Source organism: Hyalella azteca, unplaced genomic scaffold, assembly GCF_000764305.2.
Source record: "Hyalella azteca isolate HAZT.00-mixed unplaced genomic scaffold, Hazt_2.0.2 contig2499, whole genome shotgun sequence".
In the NCBI taxonomy this organism is placed as follows: Eukaryota; Metazoa; Arthropoda; class Malacostraca; order Amphipoda; family Hyalellidae; genus Hyalella; species Hyalella azteca.
The window spans coordinates 52,285-68,688 of NW_025932772.1; the positions used below are offsets into that span (position 1 = coordinate 52,285).

Below are 16,404 nucleotides of genomic sequence, written 5' to 3' on the forward strand. Positions count from 1 at the left end.
CAAATTCAAGTGTACTCTTTTGCGTAAAAAACAAGCATTCATGAAGAAATAAGCTTCAATTAACACGTTGACAACGATTGCTTCATCTTGTACTATTATTTCATTTTTTTGTACTTTTTTTTAAACCTGCAGGGTTGCCAGACGGTCATTTTTTCCGGACAAATTCCATGATTTAGTTTTTTTCGATTGCGTTGGCCGGCTAAAATTTATGATAGTGGTACTTCCTAAATAAATTTAAAATAGTGCTAAAATGAAATAAATGGAATTTTTATAGCAGAACCAAGGACTTGAGCAGAACCTACTAATAAACTAGTAGTATATTTTGAGTTATCGGCCTTTTTTGGCCTTTTTTATTCTCGGATTTGGCCAATTTTAGGCAACCTGGATTATGTACCACTACGTCCTGGAGAAATACATTTCGTGGTACGCATATGTACCACTTTGTAGTCAACGTGTTAAGCGAATGGTATACCAGCAAATTGCTCTTGATGAATATCAAATGAATTACCTGAATGAGAAGAAGTCGGGGTGCAGTTGGGCAGGTTCAGGAACAGCCGTGCGCGTCAACTTGTCTACTTCTTCTTTGGTCACCTGAGGACGAGAAATGAAAACAATCAGTAGATGATTATATTTTCTTCTTATATCAATTTTATTAAGTACTTATATTATCAGTCTGCATATATCGCAAGTTCACAAGGAATTTAAAAGCAAAGAAAACGCCAAGCAAATTCACCATATCGATATTGAAAGCGTTTCAGAGTCGAACATTTTTAGATTGTAGAACTGATGGAGCTGGAATCCGAAACGTTTTCTATAATGATACAGTTTTATTAAAGATTAGTTTATCAGGATGTTTTTACTCTGGTAACTTTCTATTCCCTATTGACTTATCCCATCATCGTTATATGTTATTGTTCTATTGATTGTAATACCATCTATGTCGCCTGTGAAGCTTTTTAGCTTATATATGGGTCATTCACAAGGAAGCATTTTCTGTTTTTTTTTCTCAAAATTTTTAGATATTCTCTTGTTATGAATTTTTGTGTGCTCCTGTGTGAAGAAAGAATAAATAATATTTTGCGTCATAAACGTAATTTCCCCCTTGACTCATGTTTTAAGTTTCGACGAAAAATCCGGTTGATTAACGTTCATAAATAGAAAAAAATATTTAAATAAAACAAATACAAAATAATTAATTATCATTATGTCTAATACAAATGTTACAATTGCACAGAAAAAGAATTGTCGCCAACACTCCCCGTTCTTTCAATAATCCAGCAGCGAACGGTGCTTTGAAAAATTCATCTACAATCGGTAATTATTCTCACCAAGGTTTACTGAACACAAAAAGATCGTCCTTGGAATGACCAACAACAAGGCTGCGTATGTAAATTATATGAAGGCCATGACAATAAATAGCGATGCAGATACCAACTCTGTATGAAAATAAATAGCGATGCAGATACCAACGCTATACATCGGTAAGGATACCCATAGAGTCAGAAGCTGTTGACGCGAAACGAGTGAAGAAATTCTGATCGTATTGCACTTTTGAAAGTCTGAATAATTTCGTTTTTAATATCCGAATAATATTTGACATATATTCGCTAATTGGGACCGTTTCATTCATTCATTTAGTGATCATGCGAAAGCGAAGCAATTAATTAATTATTAAAATAAATATTAAATTATTAAAATATTTATTAATTAAAATAAAAACATTAAACAATTAATGTTCAAAAATAGGTGGATAGTAATTGAAATTATCTTGCGCTTACTATTCTAATTAATAACTAATAACCTTAATTGGAGCGACCAATGCATGTGTTTGGTCCTAACATAGGAGGATTCAAATAGAATCATTCGCTTCACATGTGGCACCGTAGGTCTAGAAATTTTATTTTCTAGGCCCCAATCACTCACGCCAAAACATGGACGAATTTTTGAAAGGCTGAGGTGAAAAATATTGCTGGCCTCTCCCGAAATAGCAGCTTAATGACCCATAGAAGAGCATTAGAAATTCGGCGACACTTTTACCGACGTCGAAGTCCCAAAATAATCTTCTAAAGAGAATGCCCAACAGGCATACAAGTTTAAAAACAAGTGTTATCTTTCGAATAAATGATATTCTAAATGTTCTGTAATAGATGTGACTATTTAAGTAATAGCGTGCATTTATATCCGCTACTCGAGCAACTTAAAACGCACTCAATGTTCCCGACAAGTCCCTTTATTCAAACACAACTCTTATTAATTACCAGACGCTGCCTTGAGAATAAATGAAGATGAGGGAGCCATTACAATCCTTTTATGTCATCTTATAACACCATAAGCAAGAGTGCGCAATAGACATCATATCACACACAACGTGATAACCAGACTCGGCTTCATGTTACACACAAGATGATAACAGGACACAGTATCATGTCGCATTCAAGATGATAATATAATAGATCACTATCTGAAACGCTAGTAAACCTTCTGGACGTAGTGACAGCGCGTTGGTCTGTCAAGGCAAGACCAATATTCACCACCGCCGCTGTAATCCACCACTTATTTTTTTTTGTGTCGCCAACCATAGCTGGATTCGTCAACCATGTGACGGGCCTAGAAAACTAGCCTTGATTATCGTGCTGCCACCGGCTCTGCCTTCCGCCTGAACTTTGTCCTCGCAAGTTGAATTATGTACCAATAAGTGTTGACCAGCGTAGCAGGAGGCTTCAACTGGGCGGCGACCGATTGGTTGGAAGTCCCGGCGTATTCACCACCAGCACAGCGCTACTCAGTTTAATTTTTTTGGATTTGACTTCTTGAGTCGCCTGAGTCTAGCGTGGAATAACAATAGGTTTCCATATCGATCAAGAACCGATGATGTTATATGGTTGGACTCAGCCGAAACATATTTTCTCATCATTTTAAATAAGGGTTTTATCTTATACCTAGCCGCATTTTTTGCATTATTCCTGATTTTGTGTTCATTGCAATATTTTTCATTACATATGGTGCACATGTATTTCATCCTTAACTTGAAGTAACGTTTTACAAATTGAACTTTCAAGGATAATTAAGATTTCGATAGGGAACGAGTTAGTTCTCTTCAAACAACAGCACCACGCCTCACGCAAGATGATAACAGGCCACAGCATCATGCCTCTTATAAGATGATAACAGGCCGCAGCATCATGCCTCTTATAAGATGATAACAGGCCACAGCAGCATGTAACACACAAGATAATAACATGACACAGCAGCATGTAACACACAAGATAATAACATGACACAGCATCATGTCACACACAAATGATACATGACTCGGAATCATGTCGTATAACAAGGAAACGTGCAAAAATTGCTCATACTATTTTTTTTACTTCTCTAGCCCAGATCCAATAACTCCTCTGGCCTAAACTCTATGTACTATTTTGCTCTGAGGCGCAGTTGAACGTGAGACTAATCGCCTAGCTTACATAAGTGAAGCTGATCTTGTCTGTGGGATCAAAGTCGTCTTTAACAACCTCGCTGCAAGGAGGTCGTGGAGGAGGCCTGGCCCAGATTTCGGGGTCGAATAGAATCCTACGTTGATGCTAAAGTCGGGTTCAGAAATAGCTGAAGAAAGTACTGATCCTGATAAATATTCATTATTCGAATAGTTATTATTTTTGTGCAAATCTATTTCGTNAGATGTGTATAAGAGACAGACTTAAACGCACTCAATGTTCCCGACAAGTCCCTTTATTCAAACACAACTCTTATTAATTACCAGACGCTGCCTTGAGAATAAATGAAGATGAGGGAGCCATTACAATCCTTTTATGTCATCTTATAGCCGCCATGGTTTCCGGGAACCAGACGGTACACTTTACGGTACAGACAGAGTTAATAATTATTTTAAAAGGTTCCAGTTTATTGTATTTATATGTTATTTAATATAAAATTATATAGTTCCTTGTATCCTAGCATATAATAATATGCGTTTAAAAATTATATTTTTAAAGACACTTCTAAAGAGGCGCAGTATCTCCGATGTTACACATGTACACTGAATTTTTAATTTTATTTTTAATAAAAAAAATTATTTGTCAGTTTTTAATTAAAAATGTACATTTTTTTTAATTATTTATTTTGTCAAGTGATCCAAGCATTGTCTCCGACTTTACGCAAGTGTGAAAATTTCAGATCTTTTGGACAATTAGAGGTGTGCTAAATATTGATAATACGATTTGATTCATGGCAGAAAACAACAGGAAGTGAAGTTAAAGAGAAGTGTAGTAAAAATGACTTAAAACTAGTTAATAACATTCATAAAAATAGATAAGCAAACAACTGAGATCTCGAAAGAAAAAGAGAAAGCTAACGACAAAACCCGAAAATTTGTGGTCACAACACTCATTTAAATTAAAATTTAAGACGACTTTTACTCCTTTGCAGTTGCTTACATACTGCAGCATTGCAAAGGTTGGCCATAAACTGTCATTTCAATATAAGAAAAATTTGACTTTTGTTAAGTATATCCTAACTGTCACTCGATTAATTATTATTGAAAAATAATAATTGGAAGAAAGTTTTGTAAGAAACGATTAACAGATTAAGAAATCATATGTTTCATTATAAACGGATTTAGGAGATTAGAGGAAACGGAGAAAAAAATAGATATGTTTTACAAATAAGATTTATGTTATGTGCGGGGACTTGAGAGCAGCAAGAGTATCGGTCAAACATGAATGTGATCATTAAGCGAATTGAATATCAGTAATCCCACAAAAATAATGCATTTTAGTGTGACGGTTTTCATAAATAAATTTGAACTTGGGCTGCTAAGGATATTTGAATATGATTATAATAATTCAAGTTCAATATCTGTTAAATTGCAACAATTACAAATTAATGATCTAAAATCAAACTGAATTAAATATCTCATTACATCACAATAAACTAATGCAAATAAGTAAATAAAAATACAGAAGTAAGGAATAAATTTCTCAAGACGAAGTAATTCAAGAGTGGAGAAGTACAGTACATTGAGTACGGAGAATAACATACAAATTAACTTGCTATTCACGAAAATCAAAGTTTTTAACCTACATTCTAAAGTTAACGGGCTATTCGCAGGCAAGATGTATCACTCTGAACTACAGTTATAAAATTATCCCAGTCCGTTTATGATCTAATTTTACGGGTCAAGTCCCTGCCAAGTCTTCAATTCTCACAAATTCTCATTAATTACATGAACGAGAACACACTAACATTGAGAAATTTGTCAGTGCTCGGCCCGATGAATAAATTTTAAAGTTCTATGAGACGAAGGCTGCGGACCAAATCTTGCGTAGAAACGAAGCGACTGTTCGATGACCGTGTCCGAAAATAAGGAAAAAAATGAATGGATCATATTTTCCAGTGACAAGAATTTACCTACAGTACTAATACCCCATTTCTCCGGGCCAAACTGGTGAAGGATTACTGACACAAGAGCGAAAAATTATCAATATATGGACAAAGCCTCACTCATTTCTTTAAGTGAAGAATTTCATTTAATAAGTGACCAAAAAGGCCATAAAATGTATTGAGAACGCGTCTAAAACAAACGGGCTTCCGCATACATTTTGAAAATTAGGTCAACATCATTACTAGCTCTAGAAAGACTTGTCGTATGCAGACACTTTAATTTTTAAAGCATGGTTTCGTTAATTTCCGCTGTAAATGGGATCATTTAGAATTTTGCCATCAAATCCTTTATCCAGTACAGTTTCTATTTCCTTGAATATTGCAAGGGGCAATGTGCGCCGGACTTATGGAAGCGGTGATATAATAGTGCCTGTTGATTTTATAAGCATGATTAAGGTGCTGAATATTCAACTGCTGTAGCTGAAAATTTTTTAATTAAAGCGAAATCAGGCCACGTTTAATTATGCCACCATTTCCGGAGAAAAGTGAATAGCGCAGAAACTGTATTCAGGTCATCAAACATTCAGCATTAAAATTGCTTAATATTTAATGGCGAAAATAATTATATTAAATGGTCCATCTGGATTTTAATTCAGGAATCATGGATACGATAAAAAATTCGTTAATGTTATAGACAAATGAAACATCATATATTTTAATTTCGTATTGAAGTGTCTTCTTAATAGTTAATGGCGAAAATAATTATATTAAATGGTCCATCTGGATTTTAATTCAGGAATCATGGATACAATAAAAAATTCGTTGATGATATAGACAAATGAAAGATCATATATTTTAATTTCGTAGGCAAGTGTCTTCTTAATAGTTAATGGCGAAAATAATTATATTAAATGCTCCATCTAGATTTTAATTCAGGAATCATGGATGCGATAAAAATTTTGTTGATGTTATAGACAAATGAAACATCATTTATTTAAATTTCGTAGGCAAGTGTCTTCATCAGGATTTCCTGGATAACATGCGGTACTTTGTGCGAAATAGTAGACTCTTATTAAAACACGGAAAACGAATGTGCCAAAATGAAAGTAGTGAATTATTGAAAATTTCGACTCTGCATGAACTCGTGAAACTTCAGTTGGCATCGGAAAACATGGTTAAAAATGAAATGAAGTTCTAAATATTTCTCATATAATTCGTGTGATATTAATACATTACAGGAATACATTACAGGAATACATACATTATTAATATCAATGTCACTAAACAAATTTTTTGCGACGTGAAAACACCATCGTTTCTTCACTATATTTGAAATACCAGTGAAATTACCATTGCCTTTTATAATGTAAGCTCAAACAAATTCGAAGTAGCAATGAAGCCAAATTTGGCACATGACCATCTGCTGACATGTCACATACTACATATCGGCAGCTGCTCTTAACATCAAATCAAAACATCAAGTCAAAAAGATAAAATAAAAATACTCTGCCTCTGAAAATACAAACAAGGGATCGTTTTTGAGTCTCGAGCACGTAAAACTACACAACTAGGCTGAATTAATTAAAATTGAGAATAACTTGTTCAAAAAGAAAGTTACCATTTGAAAAAGACCTAAAGATTATTAATTGACAAACAGCAGGTTCATAAACGAAACCCCGGTGCGAAACAAAACGAACAAAACGACACTCCACAGACGAAAATACGGCGCGTAAAGGAGACAAGGGATGAAGAGAGATGAAAATACGGTGCGTAAAGGAGACAAGGGATGAAGAGAGATGAAAAATACGGTGCGTAAAGGAGACAAGGGATGAAGAGATATGAAAAATACGGTGCGTTAAGGCTGTCTCTTATACACATCNTGAAAAATACGGTGCGTTAAGGAGACAAGGGATGAAGAGAGATGAAAAATACGGTGCGTAAAGGAGACAAGGGAAGAAGAGAGGACGGCGCAAGAATCACCAAAACTAAGGGCCCGCTGCTCGAGAATCAATTTAGGAATTTCTGGAAGAGAGGGAGCGCTTGAATGGCTACTAGGAACGAAAGATTCTATGGGTTTTTAGTGCAAAATTTCGACGAATTAGAAAATAACTTGACGGAAATAACAAACTTCCACAAAAATAGGGAGAGTGTGATGTCCCTTGCTGAAAATTTCAAATGAATGCTCGGAAAGGAAAGTTTTTGTAATGTCATCCATGTCTAAGATACATTTCAGTCCATCTGACAGATGTTTAAATAAGTTGAACCTCGAGGAAAAAGAATTAACTAATTGGAGAATTAACAAATCGACAGTTTCAACGGGTGCATGCAATTCTTCTTACTAATATTTAATTATAAAACATAATATATAAAAAAAAATTATATTTTTGAGCTACTCAGCAAGGCAGACTAAGGCAAGTGCTTTAATATTGATGACAAAAATGTGTGATTGGTGTTAATATTGCATTATAAAGATGTGCATATAATGATTCTATAAATATCGCTTGAAAATTATATGCGTATCCGGTAAGTAATTTTGCTTGAAAAGGGGCGAATGTACAGACACCGTCAATCTTGCTTGCAAAGGATATATTTGTGGACACACGGTATTGCTTTGCCTGACAACATTATGCATGCACTGCCTGCCGCTGTTTACATTATTTAAATAAGATTTATGTGTGCCCGTGGACAGACAGAAGAGGTCGTCGGCCTGGCAGCCATTATTCAGGGAACATTTTACGCCTGCGAGACGCGAGTGTCTGCGTCACTGCGCCTGCTGGGTGTAGGGAGGCTCGTAATGGGGCGTCGGAGTGCAGTCTGCTTTGCAGAAATAATATACCTGAATTTATAATATACGTGGATATAAAATATGCGGGGATATATAATATAAGTGGATAAATAATGTACGTCGTTATATAATATACGTAGATATAAAATATACGTGGATATGTAATATACCTACGTGGATATATAATATATGTGGATATATAAAATAAACGTGGATATAAAATATACGGAGATCTAAAACATACCTGTATGTGGATATAAATATACGGAGATATAAAATATACGGAGTAATAAAACATACCTGGATTTATAATATATGTGGATGTTAATGTACGGGTATATAATATTTACCTGTGCCTCCACGCAGTGTTAATATCAACAATACGCTTGCGCTGCCTCGACAAGTCGAGTCGAAATAATTTATCCTATCAATTTGCTTGAAAAATTTCCATATAGATTGTAATCAATGAAAATAAAAAACACAGAACAATAGGTTTAATTCAAAATATACTTGGAGCGGAATGCTCAGTTTTAGTAAAAATGAAAATCTCCTGAGTGAACGCTTAATAGAAAAATTGTAAAAATTGCAGTGTGGAGCTGAGCTACTGTGACACATTTTTGTAATTTTGTTTCGAAAAATATCAAGAATAATTATCATTATTAAAAAAAACATAACTAATCTGAGACTACCAGGAATTTTCTGTTTTTGTTAGAAACTAAATTAAATTTTATGTTTTCAATTTAAAGAAATTAATTTCATTAAGTAAGGCGACTTGAAATTACTGCTATTATTTTTACCGCAATTATTTGTCATTACTCGTGAACAATCCAGGCAACAGATTAAAAATTCTCATAGGGGTATAATTTTCACACAAAATTGGAAGTGGAATTTTTCAGATACCAAGTCACGGACTGACTGAGATGGTTCGAGCAGAATAAAATTTCAAGCAGAAATGTAACAGTTGATTTGTTCACTCTAAAGCAAACAACTTCACCGAAAAGCGTTACGTCAACACACGCAACATCAAAAAGAATTGAATTCATTGCATCGCTTTGATCATCGGAATAAAATGAAGGTAAGCTTTGGATACGCTTGATCTTAACGACTAGTTTTAACGCAAAAGAGTTATTTTGAAAACAGTTGCATAGGACAAGACAGAAAGACACAAACGCACAGCAATCGCAGATAAAAGTAAATAAAAGATACACATTACCAATAAACGTAGCGTAGAAACTATAATTTTAACGAAGTCTTTTAGATCAATACGTTTTTGACTCGATCAATATTAGTTCAATGAAAACTGTGCCTGGATAATATATATTTACAAATGACAATTACATACAAGCAAGTTTTCCAGTCCAGCCAATTTGTGACTCATTGGCTATATCCTTTATTTTTAGGTGCGAGCTTCAGTCATTTTTTCAAGCTCTTACCCAAATCCTATTTGCACGTCAATCCTATTTGCACGTAGTCAAATCCTATTTGCGACTACGTGTAAATCCTATTTGCACGTAGTCGCAATTTGGTCATAATAAAGAGTGCCTTTCATATTTGACTTTCCTGTAGTATACTTGAAGTTTCCAGTTGGCGCAATGAACTCTTTGATTCAATAGCGCTTTTGAACTATTTCTGGTAGTAATATTATAGGAACATTTCAAATAGCGAACTATAGACGACTGAGTTTTTTAGGATAGAATACTCAGTTACTTATTCAGTCCTTTAGAATAGCGACTGAGTTCTTTAAAAATCTGTAAACGTATCAAGGCAGTCATGTGCATTTCATGCAGTGTTCCTGAAGTAATTTTCCTGGCGATCTCGAGGCCCTTTCTAGCTGGAACAGCGAAGTCAAATTTTAAGCAGACTAACTGTGAATTTCAGGCAGCGCTTTTACCGCATTCCTCACAGTCTAGGATTCATTCCAAACATTCTTGGCTTGAGAAAGATGTTTGGCGTGCGGTAGACAGTATTTTAAACGTCTTATGTTTCATGTTAAATATCGTAAATATATTAGAGGGATATCGTAATTTTCGGGACATAGCGTTTGCATTTACAAGTAGCTACATCCCCTGAAATTAACTAATTTCCGACCCGACAACGCCCTGTGTCAATGAAGAGCTTTCAATTTCCGCTTAATTTCAATTTCAATCAGTTCCGGGTTACGGGTTGCACGAGTTTAACAGGAAGCAAAAAGATCGCAAGGTGACTAAACAGCTCATCATGCAGGATCGTCAGAAGGATTCCAGTTAAATTTTTGAGATGACACCGGCGCGGGGCTTAGCCGAGCCTGCGCGCTTTAGCCTGACGGTGTGTGTGGTTAATTGGTTAACCTCATGATTGAACTATATAAGGTTGACACACGAGAAGTTCTGCCTTTTAGTTCAGTTTTCCTGTTACGTCACTGAGAACGAGAAATGTAAACAAACCTTTATTTCAATGACGGATTGGTTGACTGGTTTGATGGCATTTCGGTGATTGGTTAATGCCAGTGACGTCACTGAGATCAGTGACGTCACAGGCAAAGAACACGCTCCATCCACGAAAATGAGCTTCTCATAGGTCAACCTTATACTAGTTCAACCATGGGTCAACGTAGCTGGTAAGGTGTAGGTGTAGCATATATAAGGTCAACCTGACTAAGGCAGGGACTTAATTTCCTGCGCTCGAAACTCGGAGCTGACGTCGACGTTTATCCGGTGGGAGCACTTAGCGATAGTCTATTTGAATCTTCTACATTTTTGATAGTTAAATTCGTTAGAAAGTAATCGATATCGCAAATGAAAATACGATGTGCATGTTTGAAAACTACAGCTATCTAGCCTGCCATTGTTTTTAGTGAGGTGTCGGTGATCTCAGCGGGAGACGAAAAATAATATAATTTCACATTTTTGTGGCGATGTCGACGAACGGTCAAACACAGCTGACGCGCGCTCTGCCACAGCCGGCCTAGAGCAGGCGTTGAGCAGGTTCTGGGCGGGGAAGCTCGCTGAGAGATCTGAGTCCGCAGGACAGAGCCCGCCAGGGGAGTTGCTTGGAGGTTAATTAGCGCTGCTCCTCGGCTCGTGATATCGTCTCTAATGCGACATTGCTGCTCTATTGCGGCTTTGTGGCGTCTCTACATCGGCTCTATTCCCTGCTCCAAATTTTAACTGGAATGGAGGTGATGTTTTCTGAATTTTTTTTACTTCTCTAGCCCAGATCCAATAACTCCTCTGGCCTAAACTCTATGTACTATTTTGCTCTGAGGCGCAGTTGAACGTGAGACTAATCGCCTAGCTTACATAAGTGAAGCTGATCTTGTCTGTGGGATCAAAGTCGTCTTTAACAACCTCGCTGCAAGGAGGTCGTGGAGGAGGCCTGGCCCAGATTTCGGGGTCGAATAGAATCCTACGTTGATGCTAAAGTCGGGTTCAGAAATAGCTGAAGAAAGTACTGATCCTGATAAATATTCATTATTCGAATAGTTATTATTTTTGTGCAAATCTATTTCGTGAAGGCATAGAAACGAGGAATTTGCCGCATGTTTTCTAAGCTGTCACACGAAGGTATATTTCTGAAGCGTACCATGGTGGGTTCAGTGATACACATATTTATCATTGCACAAGGATTCTACCCCATATGGTCCCTTGCAACTCCATTTCCTAGGCTACAAAAGTGAACATAAATTCGGTCAAAAAAACGTTTGATGAGGTCCCAAGCACACAAAATATTCAGCGTAGCAAGCAGGTGTCAAGGTTAAGACTGTAAACTCTGCTGTTTATTTCGCATGTGTTCATCAGGGCGGTAAACTTGCACGAACTTCATTATATACACCGCGAGTTATCTCACTCGCCTAGCGCAAACAAGCTCGTAAATTTTAGATGAACTTGAAACATTAATTGTGCATGAAATTCTCTGCCTCGTGTGAAATACAAAATCGTGAGGCCTACGTTGCATATTGTTTAACATAATAATTATTTTTTGGGGGGGTATTTTATCAGCTTATAGTTTGAATCACACTCGCTGCGATGATTTAACGCATGGATTTCAATATAAATAATTTCTTGACTGTATTTTCTTGAGATATATTGTATTGGTTGATTTGTATTCTGATTCTACAGTCAAAAATCATAATGTAGTCAATGCTTAACAAGAATTGTTTTGAAACTGTTTACAAATGTTCATTTTTCGGTACATGCATCAATTATTCCTACCTAATACAAAAATTATAAAAGCAAATGATGCTAATATATCCTTCGCATTCAAAAATTACATTGTCTCTTGCTTAGTAAATTTATTTTATAGTAAATGTTATTGGTGCAAAGAAGTCGTGAGCGTAGTTTTTGTAAGTTATTCGCCAGCAGATTTTATAATATTCAGTAATACAGATGTATAATATTCAGTAATATAGATGTATAATATTCGTTAATACAGATGTGCGTAATAGTTCGAAATCATTGATGCATCAATCCATTGAGGTGAAGCGAAACTAATTTCGTAAATAAGACACTGTTCTCAATTTTTTTCAATTGCCAATGCAAATAATATATCTTTGACAATTTCTCACTCAAAGTGTTTGTAGAATACTTTTTTCATTCACATAACAGAAGCAAGAACGAATGTTCGTTCACCAAGTTGATACGAAAAAAAACCAAGAATTTTGGCTGGCCGAATCACGCAGTGGTTGAATGTAGAACTTGACACTAATATTGAAAAACACAAGCTTCCGGCAGAAGATACGAAACTAGGATTATCACGTGTATTGAATCAAAATTGTAACATTGCTGGGGCCATACTTTCAAAACTGGCTAAGTGAACGTAATTATTTACGCTCTCTTTTCTTGTCTTTGATTTGTGGATTTTGTTTGAAAGGCCGTCAATGATTGGCTGATTAACTTACGATCTCTTAACTTTTTTTGAAAGTATGGGTCCAGAACTCTTACAACGAAAATAAACAACTGTTCAAAGTGAGCTGTATACGATAGAACGGTCTTCCAATGACCTAAGCTCAGGCCGAGGCTGAGAAGGCGCATAGCAACTGTTGCAACGTAATTGAAATAATTTTCTGAACACGAGCAGGCATCCAACATCTCTATTAATGACCACCTTAATTGAAGCTCTTCAAATAGCATCTCTTGATCCACAGTTTAATCTGCCGAGAACACCACTTTGCTTCACAATTAATTGCGACTGCACGGAATTTTAATGAAGAAAATGTTGAATCCTCACGTTTCCCCATCGTAGTTCAGGAACACCGCTTAATGACATCGAATATTTCCTCGGTTATGAAGAGCTCATTTAATAAGAATTTATAGTAATAACCATGCTTTAAATTGCGAGTGAAACCGTCTCATTAGCGAGTCCACGAACGATTCTAATAAAGACAATTGAAATAATGTGAAGAAATTTCCAATAATTCAAAAGCCTTTGTAACATCGAGGAATATCCAAATTAGAACAAATATTTGTAGAATATTCATGCAAGTTGAAGTCTTTTGTCTTAAAAATACGAATAATGATTGTGACATGCATAAAACCGTCACTATATAATGGCAAAAAAGTCTTACAAACACACTACAACTTCACAAATTTGGATACCGTACTCTTAGTTTCCCATTTCAATATAATTTTTCAATCGCCAAAAGCTAGGAAATATCTATCACAAAAGAATTAGAAAATAATCACGCTTAGTGCAACATGTCATGTAGTGCATCCGTACATATACGAGCTATTTCCATGCTTGTGTGCAGATAGCCATAGTTATTTATGGAACAAGCCATCTGAAAGAGGTTAGGGTAATAGACGAATAATTATTTAATTTTTTTTTTGCAGGAGCATTATGCGTGGTTCTACAGAAGTACCAGACTTAATTTAATTAAGCCTCCCGCTACATACAAAATAAATATCGTTACGTAAAATCGAACAGAAATGCATCATGTGCAATGAGCAGATACAGTAACATTATTAGAGTATATATTACCACTTGAAATGAGTAAGACAACAGAAAATTAGTTATGTGAACCACGGTATAAGAACCTTGCATGGTGTTGGTATCAGGTATCCGCAGACCCAAGGCTATCCGGACATCGCCTGTATAGGAACGCAAACATAATTTCCGCTAAAGCAAACTCTGCGTGACGTCAAACGTCAACTCCATCAGCTCATCATTCTATATGCGTATAAAACAAGCAGCTTCACAAGACGAAGCAGATTGCATGAGCCAGGATATTTCGCGAGCTGAGGTCCACATGCAGAAGCTATTGCCTCAGGGGGCTACAGCATGTAATGTTGCTAGCAAGCGGCCTAGCATCATGGAATGCTTTCAGCTGGCAGTAACTCCGCATATCGCTGGGCATTTTGGAGAATTTGCTGCTGCTGAGATGGTGCCTAAATTATTATGATGCAAGTAATCTGGAGAGTTCAGTTTTAGCTTCACATTTAATTATTGATGGCGGTTTGATTAGTTGTTTCAGCTTTAAGAACAGGAAAATAGTTTTTTAGTAGGTGTTGTTATTACAGATCATTGTGCAAAAACTGGACGTGGACTTCTAACTAAAAATGAAATTTAGAAGATTTATATTACAGTTATAGTTGAGATATTGGTTTCATATTCTTCTTCACATGCCATATTGACAACAAAGTTTCAAGAGATACTGACCAAAATAAAATTATATATAGATTAAGTCAGCGTTGAAACGTTGAAAATGAAACATTCATTCATAAATATAATGTGAAGAAACGCAAAGAAAAAGACATGTTAATGAAACTTGATAGAACATGCAGGAAAAAAAACTTAAAAAGACATTAATACATCCCTACATTTTAGAGCAAAAGATTTTAAGAATACCTATGCATTCATAATGGAATCAAGATAAATTAATGGTAGAAAATTGCATCGAACACGAAATAAATTCGCATATATGCTTCTTTATTAGACGAAAAAAATTGTACTGCCGGGGATGCAGGGCAACCTTTATTATTTTTTGCTGAAGTCTTGTTATTTAAATTTACCGTTACATTCATTCATTTGCCGTTTCATTCTTTCATTTACCGTTTCATTCATTCATTTACCGTTTTATTCATTCATTTACATTACAGTTTCATTCATTCATTTCCGGTTTTATTTATTAATTTATTTTTTCGTTCATTCATTTACCGTTTATTCACATATTGAGCCACGTACGTGTAACGTAGACGAACGTTACACCTAAATTTTCGATTTCTTTTCATGACTTTAAAGCACACTATTCTCGCTCTCCCTTGTCGGCCTGTTAGTTGGGAGAAATATAAGCTGTTCTATGTAAACTTGTGCACATTTGTAAGTATCACTGGTGATCTTCCCGATCATTTTTTCCACTCGGGCGTCTCGGCCTGAGCAACGTAGTGGCCTTGACTTTCCCACTGAAGCAAATAAACTGCAATTGCACTTCAAACAATGTGAATAACTGCATGAGAGAACCTACAGCTGCACTGCACACTGCACAGAATTTTAAACGTAGGAACGTAGAACGTCATCGTTACTTTGAAAAATTATTGGGTAAGAATATTCAAATATTGACACACTTTATCACCCGTAACACGGGAAGGGAGCTGATAGACTTTTTTCGAACCAAATCAGCGGAATGAGAACCTAAATCAGCTTTACAGAACGGCAAAAATGCTTTGCTTGCTCAGTTCTAGGAGTGTATATATGCTCGCGCAGACCCAGGTAATATGAACAAAATTTCAGAAAGTTGTTAAAATGTTTTTTTTTCGAGTTTCACGTCGGCAGAAAAATAATTTGTGAATGTTCACGAACTGAAATGTTCGTGAACATATTGTGAACACAATAATTTGTGAACCAGTGCAATGTTTCAGAAACACCACCCGCAAATGTATTTTTCCCAAACACTCTCATGGAGAGACTCAGAGCAGTAAATGTTTGCTGCTTCTTGGAAACAAGTGCGAAGAAACGTTCAACATAAATTTATCTCGGTATCAGCTCTGTCAAAAATAATGTCTTGAACTCGAGGCTCACCAGAGAAACCTTAATTTATTAAACGACTGTTCGTGCATTGATTATAGCTGGGTTACGTTATTCTCTAGCAGTGATTTAACACTATTCGACATCGGAAAACCAAGCTAAGTATAAACATTTCTGAGCAGCTTCGAAGTAGTTTTCTTCCGGTAGGTATAACAACTATGTTTCAGAACGCCAGTTTTGATTGCATGAAGGATTTTTAGAAGACATTCTTTATCATCAGGTATCACTGATACCACTAC

General features: G+C 35.9%; 1 protein-coding gene across 1 annotated transcript in view; it reads right to left on the bottom strand.

Moving 5' to 3' along the window:
* Nucleotides 1-16,404, bottom strand: part of LOC108680391 (probable 3',5'-cyclic phosphodiesterase pde-4) — a 38,145-nt gene that overhangs the window by 14,469 nt on the left and 7,272 nt on the right. Inside the window, exon 3 of the mRNA XM_018169201.1 lies at nt 509-591. Coding sequence (XP_018024690.1) covers nt 509-591 — 83 coding nt within the window. The remainder of the gene's footprint in view (nt 1-508; nt 592-16,404) is intronic.